At 44.2% G+C, this 15,739-nt stretch overlaps 2 protein-coding genes across 7 annotated transcripts in view; one reads left to right on the top strand and one right to left on the bottom strand.

Annotated features, from left to right (window-relative positions):
* The first annotated feature begins 4,909 nt into the window (after positions 1-4,909).
* gbx2 (gastrulation brain homeobox 2) lies at positions 4,910-7,435 on the top strand. Its single transcript, XM_044109394.1, has 2 exons — positions 4,910-5,700; positions 6,559-7,435. Exons 1-2 carry the CDS (start codon positions 5,193-5,195, stop codon positions 7,098-7,100), a joined length of 1,050 nt encoding a protein of 349 aa, XP_043965329.1. The 5' UTR covers positions 4,910-5,192; the 3' UTR covers positions 7,101-7,435.
* A 2,806-nt stretch (positions 7,436-10,241) lies between these two features.
* Positions 10,242-15,739, bottom strand: part of agap1 (ArfGAP with GTPase domain, ankyrin repeat and PH domain 1) — a 56,728-nt gene continuing 51,230 nt past the window's right edge. For all 6 annotated transcript variants that reach the window (XM_044109392.1, XM_044109393.1, XM_044109390.1 and 3 more), the window contains 2 exons: positions 12,537-12,786; positions 10,242-12,463 (listed from right to left, as the gene is read on the bottom strand). In XM_044109392.1, coding sequence (XP_043965327.1) covers positions 12,254-12,463; positions 12,537-12,786 — 460 coding nt within the window. In that variant the 3' untranslated portion in view covers positions 10,242-12,253. The remainder of the gene's footprint in view (positions 12,464-12,536; positions 12,787-15,739) is intronic.

Genomic DNA, 15,739 nt, shown 5'->3' on the forward strand with positions numbered 1-15,739 from the left:
GCATTCTGGAGGCTTTGAGGTAAAAACGGCCTGATGTAATTAGCGCCTCGTCTCCCTCGTCTTCCTCGTCTTCCTCATCTGTGAACGCAGCAGAAGCCGTCTGTTCTCACTGCTGCTGCAGGCCCAGGTCAGAGGTCACGGGGTGACGGCACCTGATTCACAGCAGATCCAGTTCTTTGAGGAAACGATTCGTTTCTCTCTTCTGTAGCTCAGAAATGTAATCTGAACATGGGAAAGTTTTCTATGATGTCATGCGTCGCCGTGGGAACGTGGCCTCGCTGCAGAAGCGTCTCCTCTGACCATCGCAGGTTTTTCTGATTTCACAAATGAACTCTGACCTGATTCCGGCTCCGGTTCCCTCAGGACTCCTTTCCCCTCCATCTGGGTTCTGCTAACCAGTGGAAACGAGGCGCTGAGCTGCAGCTGGGCCCAAACAGGAAGTCCTGATCCACCGCCGAGCCGCCACCGCCGCCCGGATTCATTCCATCACTAATCAGCTGCAGTGACACAAAACAACGGCTCCACATGAAAGACAGCGCTAATAATAATTTCATAACAATAATACATAAGATTATGTTTGTAAAATCTACATTATTCAAATGAGTTGACAGTTAATCTGCATAAAGATCCAATTATTTACCAAGTCAAAAATAAACCAAACATTCAAATAATTTAAATATTGAACTCTTCAAATTATCATGTAAACATCTGATTATTGATGGATCTAATGTATCATTTTATTACTGAATTATTGCTGGTTTTTATGTTGATGCTGGTTTTATTTTTGTAAAATTGAAGGAAATAAAGATTATTTATCAACAAGATAATTACATTTAAATGCTATATTGAAGAGCTAACTACTAAACATGGCCTTAGTTTATTTATGTAAGGAATATTAATACATTTATACTTTCATTTGTTTCTTTGAACACGTGAACTAAAAAGTGTTCAGTTTGGTGTAAAGCTGCAGTTCCCGCCGCGGCCTGTAGGGGGCGCAGCAGCAGCATGCCGTCCTGGTGCTGCTGCCTCCGTGTTGAGGCGGTTTATGACGGGATCTGATGACTTTAACGACGCTGTAAATCCAGCTGCTCATTACCAGCTTTTATTCTGAAGGGTTCAAATTAAAAGTTAATCTGGGCTCGTAAAGCCGCGTCCTCACAAAGACACAAACCTCTGGGTTTTATTCACACACGACTGAAGTTTAACATCCAGCCTGATGCTCACTGGAAAAATGTATTCTGACTTTTCTCAGGAAATTCAAGAACAAATAATACAAAATATATCTTTTAATTTATTTATTTACCGTTTTTCCAGTGATTCTTCCCGTTTTAGTGTCACTAATCCCAAATCAACGTTTTACTACAGATAATCTGACTCAACTGGTCCCTAAGAGTCTGTCTTTATATTTCTGTTTCTGTGGAAATCGAGACATTTTCATATAAAATTTGTTTCATTAGTGCTGCCCCTACAGGCCGAACGGGGGAACTGCAGTTTGAACCTGAACAGTTCAGGAATCGAACCGTTTCACTTCCAGTTCTGGATCAAGTTGTTTGCAGATGATAACCTGCTGTTCCCGTAAAAATAGAAAAAGATTTTCAGAAGCTTTTTGATTAAAAATACATGGAATTTAAAACATTTCTGTCAAAATAACAAACTGCTGGTTGATCAGAACATCCCAAATCCATCCAGCCAGTTCAGATAATCTGGATTATTCTCTCTGATTCAGATTCAAGACGATAACTCAGATCACTGAAAAACACAAAATCTAACAAATCAGTTTGTTTAGTTCAGAAGGAAAATATATGAATAAACCTGAAATGAAACAAAACTCTCATATCGATCAATATCAGATAATAGGAGCTTCATTAGAGCCAATAATTCATCAATATTGATAAAAACCTCACAACTCCATCATCAGATTGATTTAAATAAGCTTCTGTATTTTTCTATATTTTGATGAAATTTTAGTTTCATTTTACTTGAGCTGAACCGACACATTTACACTGTAAAACCAAACAGAACAACTCAGTAGGATTTAATGTTTTTAGTTAAGCTAACAGACAAAGCACTAGTTAGCTTGGTTAGCTTCATGCCGACCCGATCGGGCCGGTTCTGGTTCTGAGAAGCTTTGGGCTGAAATGTTGGATTAATTAATTGCTGGAGCCGTAAAGAATTTGAATTAAAAACCATAAAAATAAAAATCTGAAACATTTTCAGTCCAAAAAGGTTTTTTGTTGCCAAATTTTTAACAGAAAATTATTTATAGTTTTTAATCTATTATTAACTGGAGCAAAGGGCTATGTAATGTTAGCATTAGCTGCTACATGTTAGCATTTAGATCCTATTTTAGCTTAGCATAGCTTCTCTGATATGCTAACTGCTTTTAGCTAAACTTGGTCAATTCAAGAAGCAGAAATGAAGAAGGCGAAGCCGCTTCTTCGCTGCTGCTAGCACATGTAGCTGTGCATCAGATTTATGGTCCCACCAGAAACGTGTGAACACAAAGGTTCCACTCTAAAAACTGATTATGTTCAAATTAAATCAGTTCATCAAAGTTAAATTGTTACATTTTAAATCTGCTGCTTTATTCTGATCTAAACTCAAAAACATGAAACGGATTAAAATTAACCTGCAGATTAAAATCTGGATTTCCTGGGCAGATTAGCCTGAATCTCCCCATCATGGCCGCCTGCTGATGTCCCAGGTGAGCAGCTCCTGTCGGAGCCTTCATCCTCACCATCGCCTTCATCAGCCATAATGGATGGCAGCGCCGCTCGCCCTGCGTGAGGAAAGGTTTAATTAAATCACAGTCCAATCATAATCCATGTTGTTAATTAAACTGGATAATTTATAAGTACAAAAGAGGGTATTTATTAGCTGCTGGTGGCAGCGCGGCGCCGTGCGCGGCGCCTCGTGCACGGCGCCCCACGCACACAGCCGCTGCCTCCAACCTTTTACTATTGATGCCTCGGCGTGATTGATAATGAGACGGCGAGCGCTGCTCTATTTGTCTAATGGCGGTGCAATTAAAGGCCTTGTAAATGACCCGCGCCTCGTTTCATCCTAATCTATGGAATTTTGATTGAATTTGTCGGCGCTAATTGAAAAATACTGCTATTTAATGTCTGCACTGATCAGGCTCCGTAATGACACGGCGTCCCGGTGACCCCGGGGGGGTGGGCGGCCCGCTCATGCATGTCCTTGACTCAGAGGGGGGGGGGTCGGGGTCAGAGGTCACATGTGTCCCCTCTGATGCGTTTCCACGCCGCTGGCAGTGATGAGCTGCTGCTGAATTGATGAGGAGGTCGTTCCTCCGTCCATCAGCACGCAGCCTGGAGGAGAGCAAACACTGGGATGTACGGCGCCACGGCAACGGGAGACGGATCGCCAAATAATCACCGTCCTCTCCAGAGTCCATCAGCGGTCCGGTCCGGTCCGGTCCGGTCCAGTCCGGTCCGGTCCGGTCCGGTCCGACTCCATCTCCAAACACAAACCCAGCAGGGAGCAGAACCTGCAGGCGCCGTGAGAAACGGGGCGTCTGATAGTTTAGTTTCTTTTCATTAATGGTAGAAATGATCTCAAATATTCATCACCAATGTGTTTATCTGAGAATTGATTATTAGAAGAATTAATATTTCAGAATCAATCTTCACATCTCTGGAGAGACAAATAGAAACTTCTTGTTGTTTTAAATATTATGTCATCAAATCAAAGATGTTTCTAAATGACATTTTAAATCACATCCAGTTAAAGAGACGCTGCCTCCCACCTCCAGGGGGCAGCGTCTCTTCAGCTGCCTCAGTATGAATAATTATAATTCATGAGCACAAATACTGCAAAATTCATTGCAAATATTTCTAAATTATATATACAAAATCAGTGATTTTTATTACAAAAAATAGAATCATTAAAATCCTGGATGAACTCATCAAAATGTTCAGATATTTATTCATATTTCAACAGTTTGTTAATGGATTCTGGAAGAAAACATTCATCATGTTTATCTGTCCAAAATAACTATTTGAATTAAAGATTTCTGTTTCAACAGCTTCTAAAATTTTAAATCAAACTCCTAGAAAACTCCCCAGGACACCAAACTACCTGGTTTTTCATGAAAACATTATAAAATATGGAATCTCAAAATTTCATTCAATCAATTAAAAGTCAAACTAAAAACAGTGCAAGAAGATTTCAGTTTTAAATGATCTGAAAACTTTAACAGCTGAAGTTTGGATGTAAAACAGATTTTATTTTGGAGGAATTGTTCCTGCTGTGAGGAATCAAATATTCATCTTTATGTTTTTAACTGGTTTTAAAATCAGAACAGACTCGTGCTAAACGTGAGCCGTTACCTCAGAACCGATGGGTGATGATCTGCTGGTTTCTGACGGGTCCAAATGTTTCTTTGTGTTTCTGCTGAAAACAGAAAGTATTTATCAGTGAACCTCTGGGTTTGAAACTCAAACTTTCATTTGATTTATCAGATTAACAGCATGATGAAATAAAAACGCTCAGAGAAATTAAACTAAAGTTTTCTGTGAAGTTTACTGTTTATAAAGTCAGAAAAAAAATTAACACGAAAATATTCTAAAAAAACGGAATATTTTATTGTTGGCCCTAATCTTCCTCCGTACTCCAGTTTCTGTCCATCGGAACCAAAGGTTCGGGAAACCAGGATGAAACTCGGAGTGTTCTCAGAAGATGAAGTTAAAGTGTTTCACTTTCACTCCTGCGGCCCCCCGCTGAGTGGATCCGGATCGTCCACGAGCTTCGGCTCGTCACCTGACATCCGCCAATCAGAGGCCGAGGGAGGCGGCGTCCTGGCGCTAAAGGCAGCGCAATTAACCAGAGGGGAGCGCAATTTAAATCCAAAACAGTTGCGGAGGCGCGCAGCGGCAGGAAACTCACACCGACACACTCCGGCTGCCGTAGCGGGTCAGAGAGGAGCCAATCCGGAACCTCGGGTCCGGAACCTCAGGTCCGGGTCATCTCGGAGCGGAGCCGCGTCCTCCCAGTTTGCGCTTTTTTTCCTGGAAGCGGCGCATCTCCTGCGGACTTGAGGGAGGAATGCTGATCTGTGAGCGGATCGCCGCTGCCCTCAGCTCCCGGTGACTCCCGGCGGGGCTCCGCGCCCTCCGCGGCCGCCCTCCGCGGCTCTTCCCCGGCCTCTCTCGGCTCCAGCGGCCGGTCTTATGAGCGCGGCGTTCAGTCCGTCCTTCATGGTGATGCAGCGGCCACTCGGAAGCACCACCGCCTTCAGCATAGACTCCCTGATCGGCGGGCCCCCGCAGCCCAGCCCGGGACACTTCGTCTACACCGGGTACCCGATGTTCATGCCCTACCGCTCCGTGGTGCTGCAGCCGCCGCCCCCGCCGCCGCCGCCGGCCCTGCAGCAGGCGCTGCCCGGCGGACACCACCCGCAGATCCCCGGGCTGCAGAGCGGCTTCTGCTCCAGCCTGGCGCAGGGTTTGACGCAGGGTTTGACGCAAGGTTTGACGCAGGGCATGGCGCTCACCTCCACCCTCATGGCCTCGCTGCCCGGCGGCTTCTCCCCGTCCCAGCAGCACCAGGAGGCCGCCAGGAAGTTCGGCTCGCAGGCGCTGCGGCTGGAGGCGGAGGACGGGAAGAGCTTCCTGGCCGGGAAAGAGTCCGCGCTGCCGGCCTTCCACGACGCGGACGCGCCGCTGCAGACTTCCACAGGTTGGTCCACGCGTGGGTCAAAGCGGGATCAAATAATCTAAAACACTTTGATTAGTTTCAACTACTGGTTTCTAAAGTTAATTTAGTAATATTAGTTTAATTTAATCACATCATTTTGTTTCACTTTAAAAAAATAAATATTTAAAACCTGAAAGTAAAATGAACTAAATTGTGACTAAAACATTTGAATCTACTTTAATAAAGGTAAATAAAGAACGTGTTTAGATTAACTCCTGCAGATGATGATGATGATTATTATTATAATTATTATTATTATTAACGAGTCATTCATTATGTTTCTGCCGCAGGCCTCAGTTAAAACGATCTACTGACAAATATCATTAAAGTCATATTTTAAACATTTATTTTATTTATTTGTTGAATCTACTATTTAGTTTTAAATAATAAGAAATTAATTAAAAATTCACAAAATCCGGAATTTTGCTGCTGAAAACCTGAAAGCTGCGCGAGCTTCAGGTTTACTGGCTCGTGACAGATTTGTTTTTTATTTGTCATCACCTCTGACATCACACACACACACACACACACACACACACACACACACACACAGAAGGCCGCGTGGAGACATCGGTGCGTAATTACGCGTGAAAGCGGAACGTCCCGCGGCGCGTCCTGATTCCGATCCAGGCCGTTGATGGATACCGACACCTTCATCTCCTCCTCCTCTTCCTCACCTTAACATCCAACAGCGGCTCCGACCAATCAGCATATTAAATATTTAAAATGGGAATTAAATGTTTTGAATCTTTTGATTGGGAACAGAAAGCAGGTTAAAGTTCTTTCCTCTGGTAATTGATATGTAATTTCCGGATAATCAGATTATTGTTAATCCCGCAGCCAGAGCTCTGTCCAAGGACGAGTCCAAGGAGGAGGACGGCGGCCGGAAGGACGAGAGCTTCTCCATGGACAGCGACCTGGACTACAGCTCCGACGACAACCTCACGTCCCTCTGTCACAAAGAGGACGCGGACGGCGGCGGAGGCCTGGACGACGCGCCGCACCTGCACGGCGCGACGTCCGGCGGCGGCTGCGCGGCGGGCGGCGGCGCGGCGGGCGGCGGCAGCGGCAAGAACCGGCGGCGGCGCACCGCGTTCACCAGCGAGCAGCTGCTGGAGCTGGAGAAGGAGTTCCACTGCAAGAAGTACCTGTCGCTCACCGAGCGCTCCCAGATCGCGCATGCGCTGAAGCTGAGCGAGGTGCAGGTGAAGATCTGGTTCCAGAACCGGCGCGCCAAGTGGAAACGGGTCAAGGCCGGAAACGTCAACAACAAGTCCGGGGAGCCGAGCCGGAACCCCAAGATCGTGGTTCCGATCCCGGTGCACGTCAGCCGCTTCGCCATCAGGAGTCAGCACCAGCAGATGGAGCAGGCCCGGCCGTAGGACGGTTCGGACAGGTTCGGGTGTGTTCTGAGCCGAACCGGAACAACCAGACTCCTCTGACTTCATTTGTTTTTGACTCGTTAAATTTAAATGTTTCCTCTAAACGCCGTGACTCTGCTGAGACGGATCTCACGGAACCGTTCGCGGTTCTGTTCGGTTCTTTTTAACGTCTGAGCCCGAGAACGTTCAACCTGCTGAAAGAGCCGCAGTTTTTCACCGCAAAGTGCGCGTGGAGCAGCTGACGATGTAAATACAGACCGGAAGCTGCGCGCGCAGGACTGAATGAAGCTGCTAACTTATTTATACACTGATGTGAAAACCTGCGATTAAAGGACGCAAAGTGAGCCGATGCATTCAGTCTGACTCCTTCTCACACACACACACACCCACACACACACACACACACACACACACACACACACACACACACACCTCCACCTGGATTATTAAAATCCAAAACTTCACTGATTATTTACGTTTAGTTTCATCTTTAAGGCCTTCAGTCTTTAACGAGGAAGAAAAACTTCGTAAAAATTAAACAAAATTCGGTTTAAAAATGAAAAAAACAAAAACGAAATAAAGTGAAGATCAAAATGAAGAAAAGCGGAAGGCGACATGGCGGCGAGTTGAATCCGAACTAGTTAATCCAACAATAATTTAGAAGAAGTTGGAATCATTTACCTTCCTCCAGAGGGAATATTCTGTCGTTTATCAATCAGGTTGATCAATAAATTGTAGATAATTTCTGGGAACCGAGCGGCGGCTCCAGGCGAAGGACTGACGCACCTGTGCGTAATGAGGCGGGTTGCCATGTGCAAAAGAATCCCCCGATTAACTTCCTCTATAAAAATGTGAACTTACTAACATCCTTCAGTTTATATTCATTTTTAATTATTCTACAGTTTATGAAAAGAAAAAAAATTCTAATAAATTTAATAATTAGCCCCACATGTTTTAAACAAAGTTAAACATTCTAAAAATAATTTTAAAAACGATTTATTGACAATAAATTGAAACTATTTATTGTTTATTTTTGGACTAAATTACTTTAATTTTGTGTATTTATGGAAGCAAAGATCCGGTCGAGGTTCGGCCTCCTGGATCCGAACCACGGCCTGCGGAATCCAACATGGCGGCCCCGGGAGGCCGATAAATGAGACCTTCATCATCTTCATCAACCATCTGCTGATGAACCGCAGCTGGAAAATCTAAATATTATTTCCTGTTTCAACATTAACTCAAGATAAATATTTAATAATAGAACCAAATATTGTTTTAATTTCTATTCATAATTTACCGATATAAAATGTTTAAGTGTTTTTTCCTACAATAAATATAAAACTCATTTCTCTGAACAGATGAGCAGGAAAATAAAACTCGGTTTTAAAAAAATCTAAATTAAATGAATTAAAGCTTCACTTTTCAGCTGAAACATTTTAAACTGAATTAAAGTTAAAACAAATAAAATAAAACCTCACTTATTGTTAAATTCTTTTTATTGGCAAATCTGCACAATTTAATAATAAAAATTATAATAAAAAAAAAATCCAAATGTAGATTTAAGAAATGCTGTGAAGTTTGTCAGGATCATTTTAACCTCACAGGAAAGATTTATGTCTAATATTCATGTTTCTAAAAACAGGAAATATTCCTGAATTAATTAATAAAGTCTCACATATTCAGTTTATAAGAAGCATTTTCCTGTCTTTATTGAAAAGAGACAAATTACAGTAGAAGATTCTGCATTAGGTAGAACTTTTCAACATTGGTACTGTACAACAAAATTTAATTATAATAATAATAATAATAATAATAATAATAATAATAATAATAATTAGAATAACAGTGACAACAAGAACAATGACGGTCTGGATGATAAAACAGGATAAAAAGTGGATGGACTTCAGGAGGAAATGTACAAAAAGGTTTTTCTGTGGGAGTTTAAATAAGATGGAGGTTTGAGGGAAGTTATTAAAGTCATTATTAAAGTCACTATTAAAGTCTAGCACAGAAACATTTCTACAGTTCATCATTTAACAGGTTTTATTATCTACACTGCCGCCGCTGCTTTCCAGAAGCAAAACAATCATTTCTACAGGTTTTATCTGCAGTTCAGCAGATTCTAACAGAACCGTCTGAAAACTGAGAGGCTCCAATACGATAACTTAAAATAAAAAGTCAAATGTTTTTTACTTCCTTCTCAATTATTACATTTATTATTTTGCTTTGTTTAACTGTATGACCCAGAAACCAAAAGAAATCAATTTTACAGACGTTGCCTGTTAGCAGGATTATGCTAACAAACATGCATAATTATACTAATAAATTACTGGCTGTTGCTTTATGCTGGCATTTAGTCCCAAACTGTTAAAACTTTTTATATTTAGCATTAAAGAAAAAATTCTAGTTGAATAAAAAAAATGACACTTTCACACAACCGGTAAAGTCTGCTAATGAAGCTAATTTGTTCAGTCGGAGCTAGCTGGGAAATGACTCGGCAGTTTTACAATTAAAATGAGTCGACGCTGATTTTTCGCCGATATGGCAAAAGCTTATTAAATGTGAAGAAACTGACCTGCTAATGTTGTAAACAGAAACTCACCAGAATGACGACGTGGTTTTTAGAGGAAAACAAACGCAGCTCCTTCCTGTTAGCTTTGTCTCACTCACCCACTGGTTGCTCCTCCTTCCATTTGGGAATTTAATTTTAAAACTTAAAATTTAGCCAGAAGGAAAATGACTCTTTAATGGTGTTAGACTGTTAATCGTTTCCTAACCAGCTAAAACCAGACTGTTGAATTAATAAAGTACTTTCCACTGCTAGCTAAGCAGTGGGCGCCAGGTGACTCAGCTGTTTTGACAGTAATAACTAAATTAAGATGTTTATGATTTACTCTATAAATATAGCCAAATGTTCAATATGGCTTTAAATGTCCAAAAATATGCAAAGATGAATTAGAGATAAACGGAATTAATTTAATGTCGAAACAGTAAGCTAGCCAGCAGCTTTTATCAGTTAGCGATGTTAAGCTAACAGGCTAATCAGTAGCTACATCGTCACACTGTGCTTTATTCTCCAATTTACAACATTTTGTATTCAGATTGTAAACAATAAAATATAAATCTTATCAACAGGGACAATAACTCAGCAGCTTTTCTGTTTATTGTCCAGGTAATTCAGAGCACAGTTAGCATTAGCTTCCCTTTTTAACGCAGTAAAATTGATGTTAGCAGTCTTTCTTGGCCTGTAAACTTTTTTCTGCTAAAATAATTCCTATTATTGTATTTCACAACTGTCACCATTTTTGAAGTTGAATCACAAAATGTATCTTATATTATGTAAACTAAATAATGATATCCAACTTCCTGGACAGATTTTTGTTGAATCATATTTTCTCATATAACCTTAAAACACATTCTGGGCTGGTTGCTTTATTACTTATGAAGTCAGAATATAAACAACTTTTACTTATAAATCTATTGGAAATTTCCCTTTAAACCAAGCTGTGCTGTGATGACGGATATAAGCTGTGAGTTTCAATAAACATAAATCCAGCTCAGTTTAGTGGATTTCTGAATCCTCCTGATCTGGGCCAAAACAACACAATTTACATAAAAAACTCAGACATTTTGAGATTAGAACATTTCTAGAAAATAGAATATTTTCTGAGCTCAAGTCACATTAGTGAGAAAAAAAACTTTGAGATTGATCTTAACTAAAATTCAAAATGTTCACCTTTACAAGCTCAGAACATGTTTCCTTTTTCTAAAATAAATTTGTGAAATTTTTCTCAAAACTTCTGAATCTTTCCTCAAAAATATTTTCACTTTCTGAACTCAGATTTCCAAATTTTCTTCCATAAAATTTCTGATATTAATCTGTAATCTTAAAAGTTTTTTCTCTCACTATCTATTTTTATAATCTATAATGGTCCAAATGCTCCACTGTAGTTCTGGTTCTGGTTGGACTGAAAGTAAAAACAGAAATTGTTCACACAGAATGCCTGGAGGAGCCGTTGGTGTAATTCTGGGATCATAAAGGCAAAATAAAAAAGGCAAAAGGAGAAAGTTTGATTTCAGAGCCGTGAAATCAGATAATTCATCTGAGAACGACTCACCTGCTGCAGCAACGTCTAGGTTAGGATTTCTAGACAGAGCGTTCTTCCTGAGGCTCCCTTCGGTTCAGTCGACACTTTCTACAAACACCAGGAGGGATTTGACTAGGCCTGACGCCAACAGGAGAAACGTCAGCCTCTTAAGGTTACCATGGATACCAGCAAAATGGCTGTCGAACCAAACAGGTTTAAAGACGTTTGAAGTTAAACTTCTGCTAGCTAAATAAACGTCAACAGAGGAAGCTAACGGCGTTCAGGATCCAGAACTGTCTGGATCAACTCCAGGTTTGGATCAACCACTGGGCTCTCCTATGGAGTACATTTCTGCCAAAAATCTCTCAAAGTTTGAAATCAATCTTGAAAGAAAATGAAGCATTTCTAAAGTTCTTTTCTTGCAGATTTTTGACTTTTGGAGCTGAGCTTGTAAAGGAGAACATGGTGAGCTGAGAAGACGAGTTTTTAGATCAGTTTGTTGGCAGAGATGTACTCCGTATTCTTCATCTCTAATGGCTCCAATACGCCGCTGCACTTTGACCTCTTGCTGACTTGGCCAATCAGATCGTCCAGAACGTCCTGCTTGAGTATCAAACCAAACCAGACCGACAGACTCAACTACTTCCTGTTTGTGCTCGTTGTCACGGCGACCGTGACAGGAACTGAGGACAGAGGCGCAGTATTTACAGAAGAAGAAGAAGAAACAGCCCTTAGTCAGACGACGTTCCCAAAATGAACCAATCAGAAACACCGAAGGTCCTGAGCTCCCAGGAACGCTCTCCCATTGGTCCACAACACACACACAACACACACCCAGACACACACACACACACACACACACACACACTCTGACACACACACACAGCGAGGGAAACTCCTTAAATAAAACAGAGTCTCAGCTCCTGTCCCACCAGGCCTGGTTCTGGTTGGGTCTCCTGTCGTCGCCATGGAGATGGGAGTTGTGGGATGTGTTCCTGGATTCTGATTGGCCGATGAGGTAAGAGACTCGTCTCCCATCATGCTCTGGGTCCGTGGTGGCGGCGGTCAGATGAGCGCGGCGCTGCCCAGGCTGCTGCAGCTGTTGTTGCGATTGGCGTTGCGGCGCGGCAGGTTGGGCGTGGTCATCAGGGCGTAGCGCTCGTCGGCGCCACCGTACTGGGCCAGAACCTCCACGCACTCCTGGCTGCCGGACTGCCGCGCGTACGCCATGGCGCTGTTCCCGTGGGCGTCCCTCGCCGTCAGGTCTGCGCCGTACTGTGGAGACAGCGGAACCGGGTCAGACCGGGTCCGGCCGCGGTCCGGCCCGGCCGACCCGGAGGAGGCTCACCCAGACCAGCAGCTGCAGCAGAACCACGTTGCCCTTGTGCGCAGCCAGGTGCAGCGGCGAGCAGCCGTCGCCGAACGTGTCGTTGACCTGCTGGCGGGAGGCGTGGGCCAGCAGCAGCACCACGCCGCGCAGGTCCTCCTCGGCCGCCGCGCGGAGCAGCTGCTGGCCCAGAGGCGCGTCGGCGGCGGGCAGCGCCGCCACAAACAGACGCTGCTCATACTTGGCCCGGATCCAACGCTCACGCTCCTCCCTGCAGACAGGATATGACATCACAGACCATCAGAACGCCACAAGAGAAACAAGAGAAACAGATCAAAGTGTTGATAAAAACACCAAACAGGAAGTCAGGGTTCCAGCTGGTCCACAGTTTTATGGAAGTTTGTTCCAGATCTATGGAGCATAGACGCTGAATGCTGCCGTCTCTATGTTGCGGCTCAGGTCAAAGGTCATCCCCTCTGCACTGTTTAGGTGAGGGTGTTTCTGTACAGGGTCGACAGGTCCAGTTAGACGGAGACGAGGAAACGACTCAATCTCATCCCGTCTAATCCACAGCAGAGACTCTAATCTGACGTCTAATCCCTCCTGTACACAGAGGCTCAGCCCCAGGGACCTGGACCTGGACCTGGACCTGGACCGGACCGGACCGGACCGGACCGGACCTGGACCTGGACCGGACCGGACCGGACCTGGACCTGGACCTGGACCGGACCTGGACCGGACCGGACCTGGACCTGGACCTGGACCTGGACCTGGACCGGACCGGACCTGGACCTGGACCGGACCGGACCTGGACCTGACCGGACCGGACCGGACCTGGACCTGGACCTGGACTGACCTGGACCGACCGACCTGGACTTGACCGGACTGACCTGGACTTGACCTGGACCTGACCTGGACTGACCTGGACCTGGACTGGACCTGACCGACTGACCTGGACCTGACCTGGACCTGGACTGACCTGGACCGACTGACCTGGACGGACTGACCTGGACCGGACCTGGACCTGGACCTGGACCGGACCGGACCTGGACCGGACCGGACCGGACCTGGACCTGGACCTGGACCTGGACCTGGACCGGACCGGACCTGGACCGGACCGGACCGGACCTGGACCTGGTACCGATCCGTTTCCTGCTGCAGACTGAAGGATGGGAACGTTCTCTCATCCTGAACTGGTTTCTCTGAACTGTTCCTCAGACCCGATGGATCGCTGTGGGAACGGCTCCGAATCTCATTAGCTCTCTTCCTGGATACCAGCGCCTGCTGGGGGGCAACACTGGGGCAGGAGGGGTAGGTGGGGGAACTGGGGGGCAAGGAGGCGCCTAGCATGGCGGAATGTCCCCAGGTTCCTCCTTCCTGCCCCGACCCAGAGACCAGAGAGGCCGGCTCCGACCACGGCCCAAAGCCCGCAGACAAAGCCTGGAGGAGTCCCGGAGAGAGAGAGAGAGAGAGAGAGCGAGTAACTGTGTGTGTGTGTGTGTGAGCGCCCAGCGGGACTCTGGGAGGAAGTGTGAGGCCGTGGGACCAGGAGACGCATGCCTTCCTCCTCTGGAGTTGCTAAGAGCCGGCAGGCGTCCAGGAACACCAGCAACCCTACAGGTCGCCATGGAAACGTGATCAACAGGCAAGCCGTCTGAGTCGACGTCTAACAATAACAGAACCGCACGGCATTCTGGGGGATGTAGGCAGAGGACAGACTGTAGCCGCTCAACAGCTCAGGGCTAACAGAGCTAGCTGTGGAATCAACTAACTCACTCGCTCTGTGGTTGCCTAGCAACAGCCTTCTGGCTAAGTTGTGCAGCAGCAGTTTCAGGTTTGGAAACATTAAAAATTAAGAAACTAGAAAAAACAGGAAACATCAGCAGACTGACGGCGGTTCAGATGTTTAACATTAATCTGATCAATAATCATGGATATTGATAATCTGATCAGTTAATATCATGATGGGTTTTCAGCCATCTTGAAGTGGAACCTCGTTTTGCTCTGAGGGTTACAGAATATTTCTAACACATTTTAATGTAAATTAGCATCACTGTGATGTAATCTGCCTGAGTGTGTGTGTGTCGCTCTGTGTGTGTCGCTCTGTGTGTGTGTGTGTGTGTGTGTGTGTGTGTGTGTGTGTGTGAACTTCCAGGCGTGTATTTAGTAAACAGCGAGTCTCCGTCTCGAGTTAACGACTCCTGAAAACACAGCTCTGGACACTGGAGAGGCTAATTGCACTAATTAACCACGCTGAGTGTGTGTGTGTGTGTTAACGTGTCTGCAGCACACACACTCAGGCTGTGTGTTAATCTGTGTGTGTGTCCCTTTTCACATCCCATTAGAGGAAGTGCTGTGTTTTCAGCACCAAGGCATGCTGGGTAGATAATTAAACACGAGCCCCGGAGAGATCGCTTGTGACAGGAAAACACACACACACACACACACACACACACACACACACACACACACACACACAAAGAATGCAAATATGTCAAGCGCAGCCCAGAGGGGTGATAATGTGTGTGTGTGTGTGTGTGTGTGTGTGAGCTGCAGTGGATCTGTAGCAGGACGGCTGCTGCTGGTTCTGTTCCTGTTACAGATCAGATTCATCTGAACGATTCAATAAAATGATCCAAATCAACAGAAACAGTAAAAATCTAAAAACTAAAAACTAAATGTTCCTGAAACAGTTTCCACAAAGCAACAAGAGCCACAACAGAGAAAAGAAAGTTCCAGATTAAACTGGGTGTAACAGATAGTGAACTCTTTAAAATAAATTGTCCAAATAATTAGATCTTGTAAACTATTTATTGTAAATTATTCAGTGAATTTTTTATATTAAAATTTATTGCAGATTGTTTATGGATGTTTGTCTGTTTTGATGGTATTTACACTTTGTAATGTTTGGTTTTTTTTTGTATGTACCTCACAGGCTGCCGTAGTCAATGAGGGCCTTATAAAGCTGATCCAATCATTCTGTCAATGAAGGACTTGAATGGTCAAATTGTTTGTATAATGGAATCAACACTTGTTGTTCCCCAGTGAAAGCAGCGAGGTACGTTTTGTTTTGTTGTTTGTATTAGATGTTTATGTTTGTATTCTAATATTTGTATATGTTTAGTTTTCACGGTGACTGTGATAATTAAAGACTGTGGTTATACTTGGATCTGAATCACCTGCATAAAGGAAATAAAAAGAAGAAATTCACCCGTCGAGACTGG

Source organism: Gambusia affinis, linkage group LG24 (genome assembly GCF_019740435.1).
Source record: "Gambusia affinis linkage group LG24, SWU_Gaff_1.0, whole genome shotgun sequence".
Taxonomy (NCBI): Eukaryota; Metazoa; Chordata; class Actinopteri; order Cyprinodontiformes; family Poeciliidae; genus Gambusia; species Gambusia affinis.

Bases quoted from the DNA above. Each gene is read 5' to 3' on its own strand.
- gbx2 (XM_044109394.1), top strand. From the start codon at position 5,193: ATGAGCGCGGCGTTCAGTCCGTCCTTCATGGTGATGCAGCGGCCACTC. The intron at 5,701-6,558 runs GTTGGTCCACGC...TTAATCCCGCAG, and splicing joins GCCGCTGCAGACTTCCACAG to CCAGAGCTCTGTCCAAGGAC.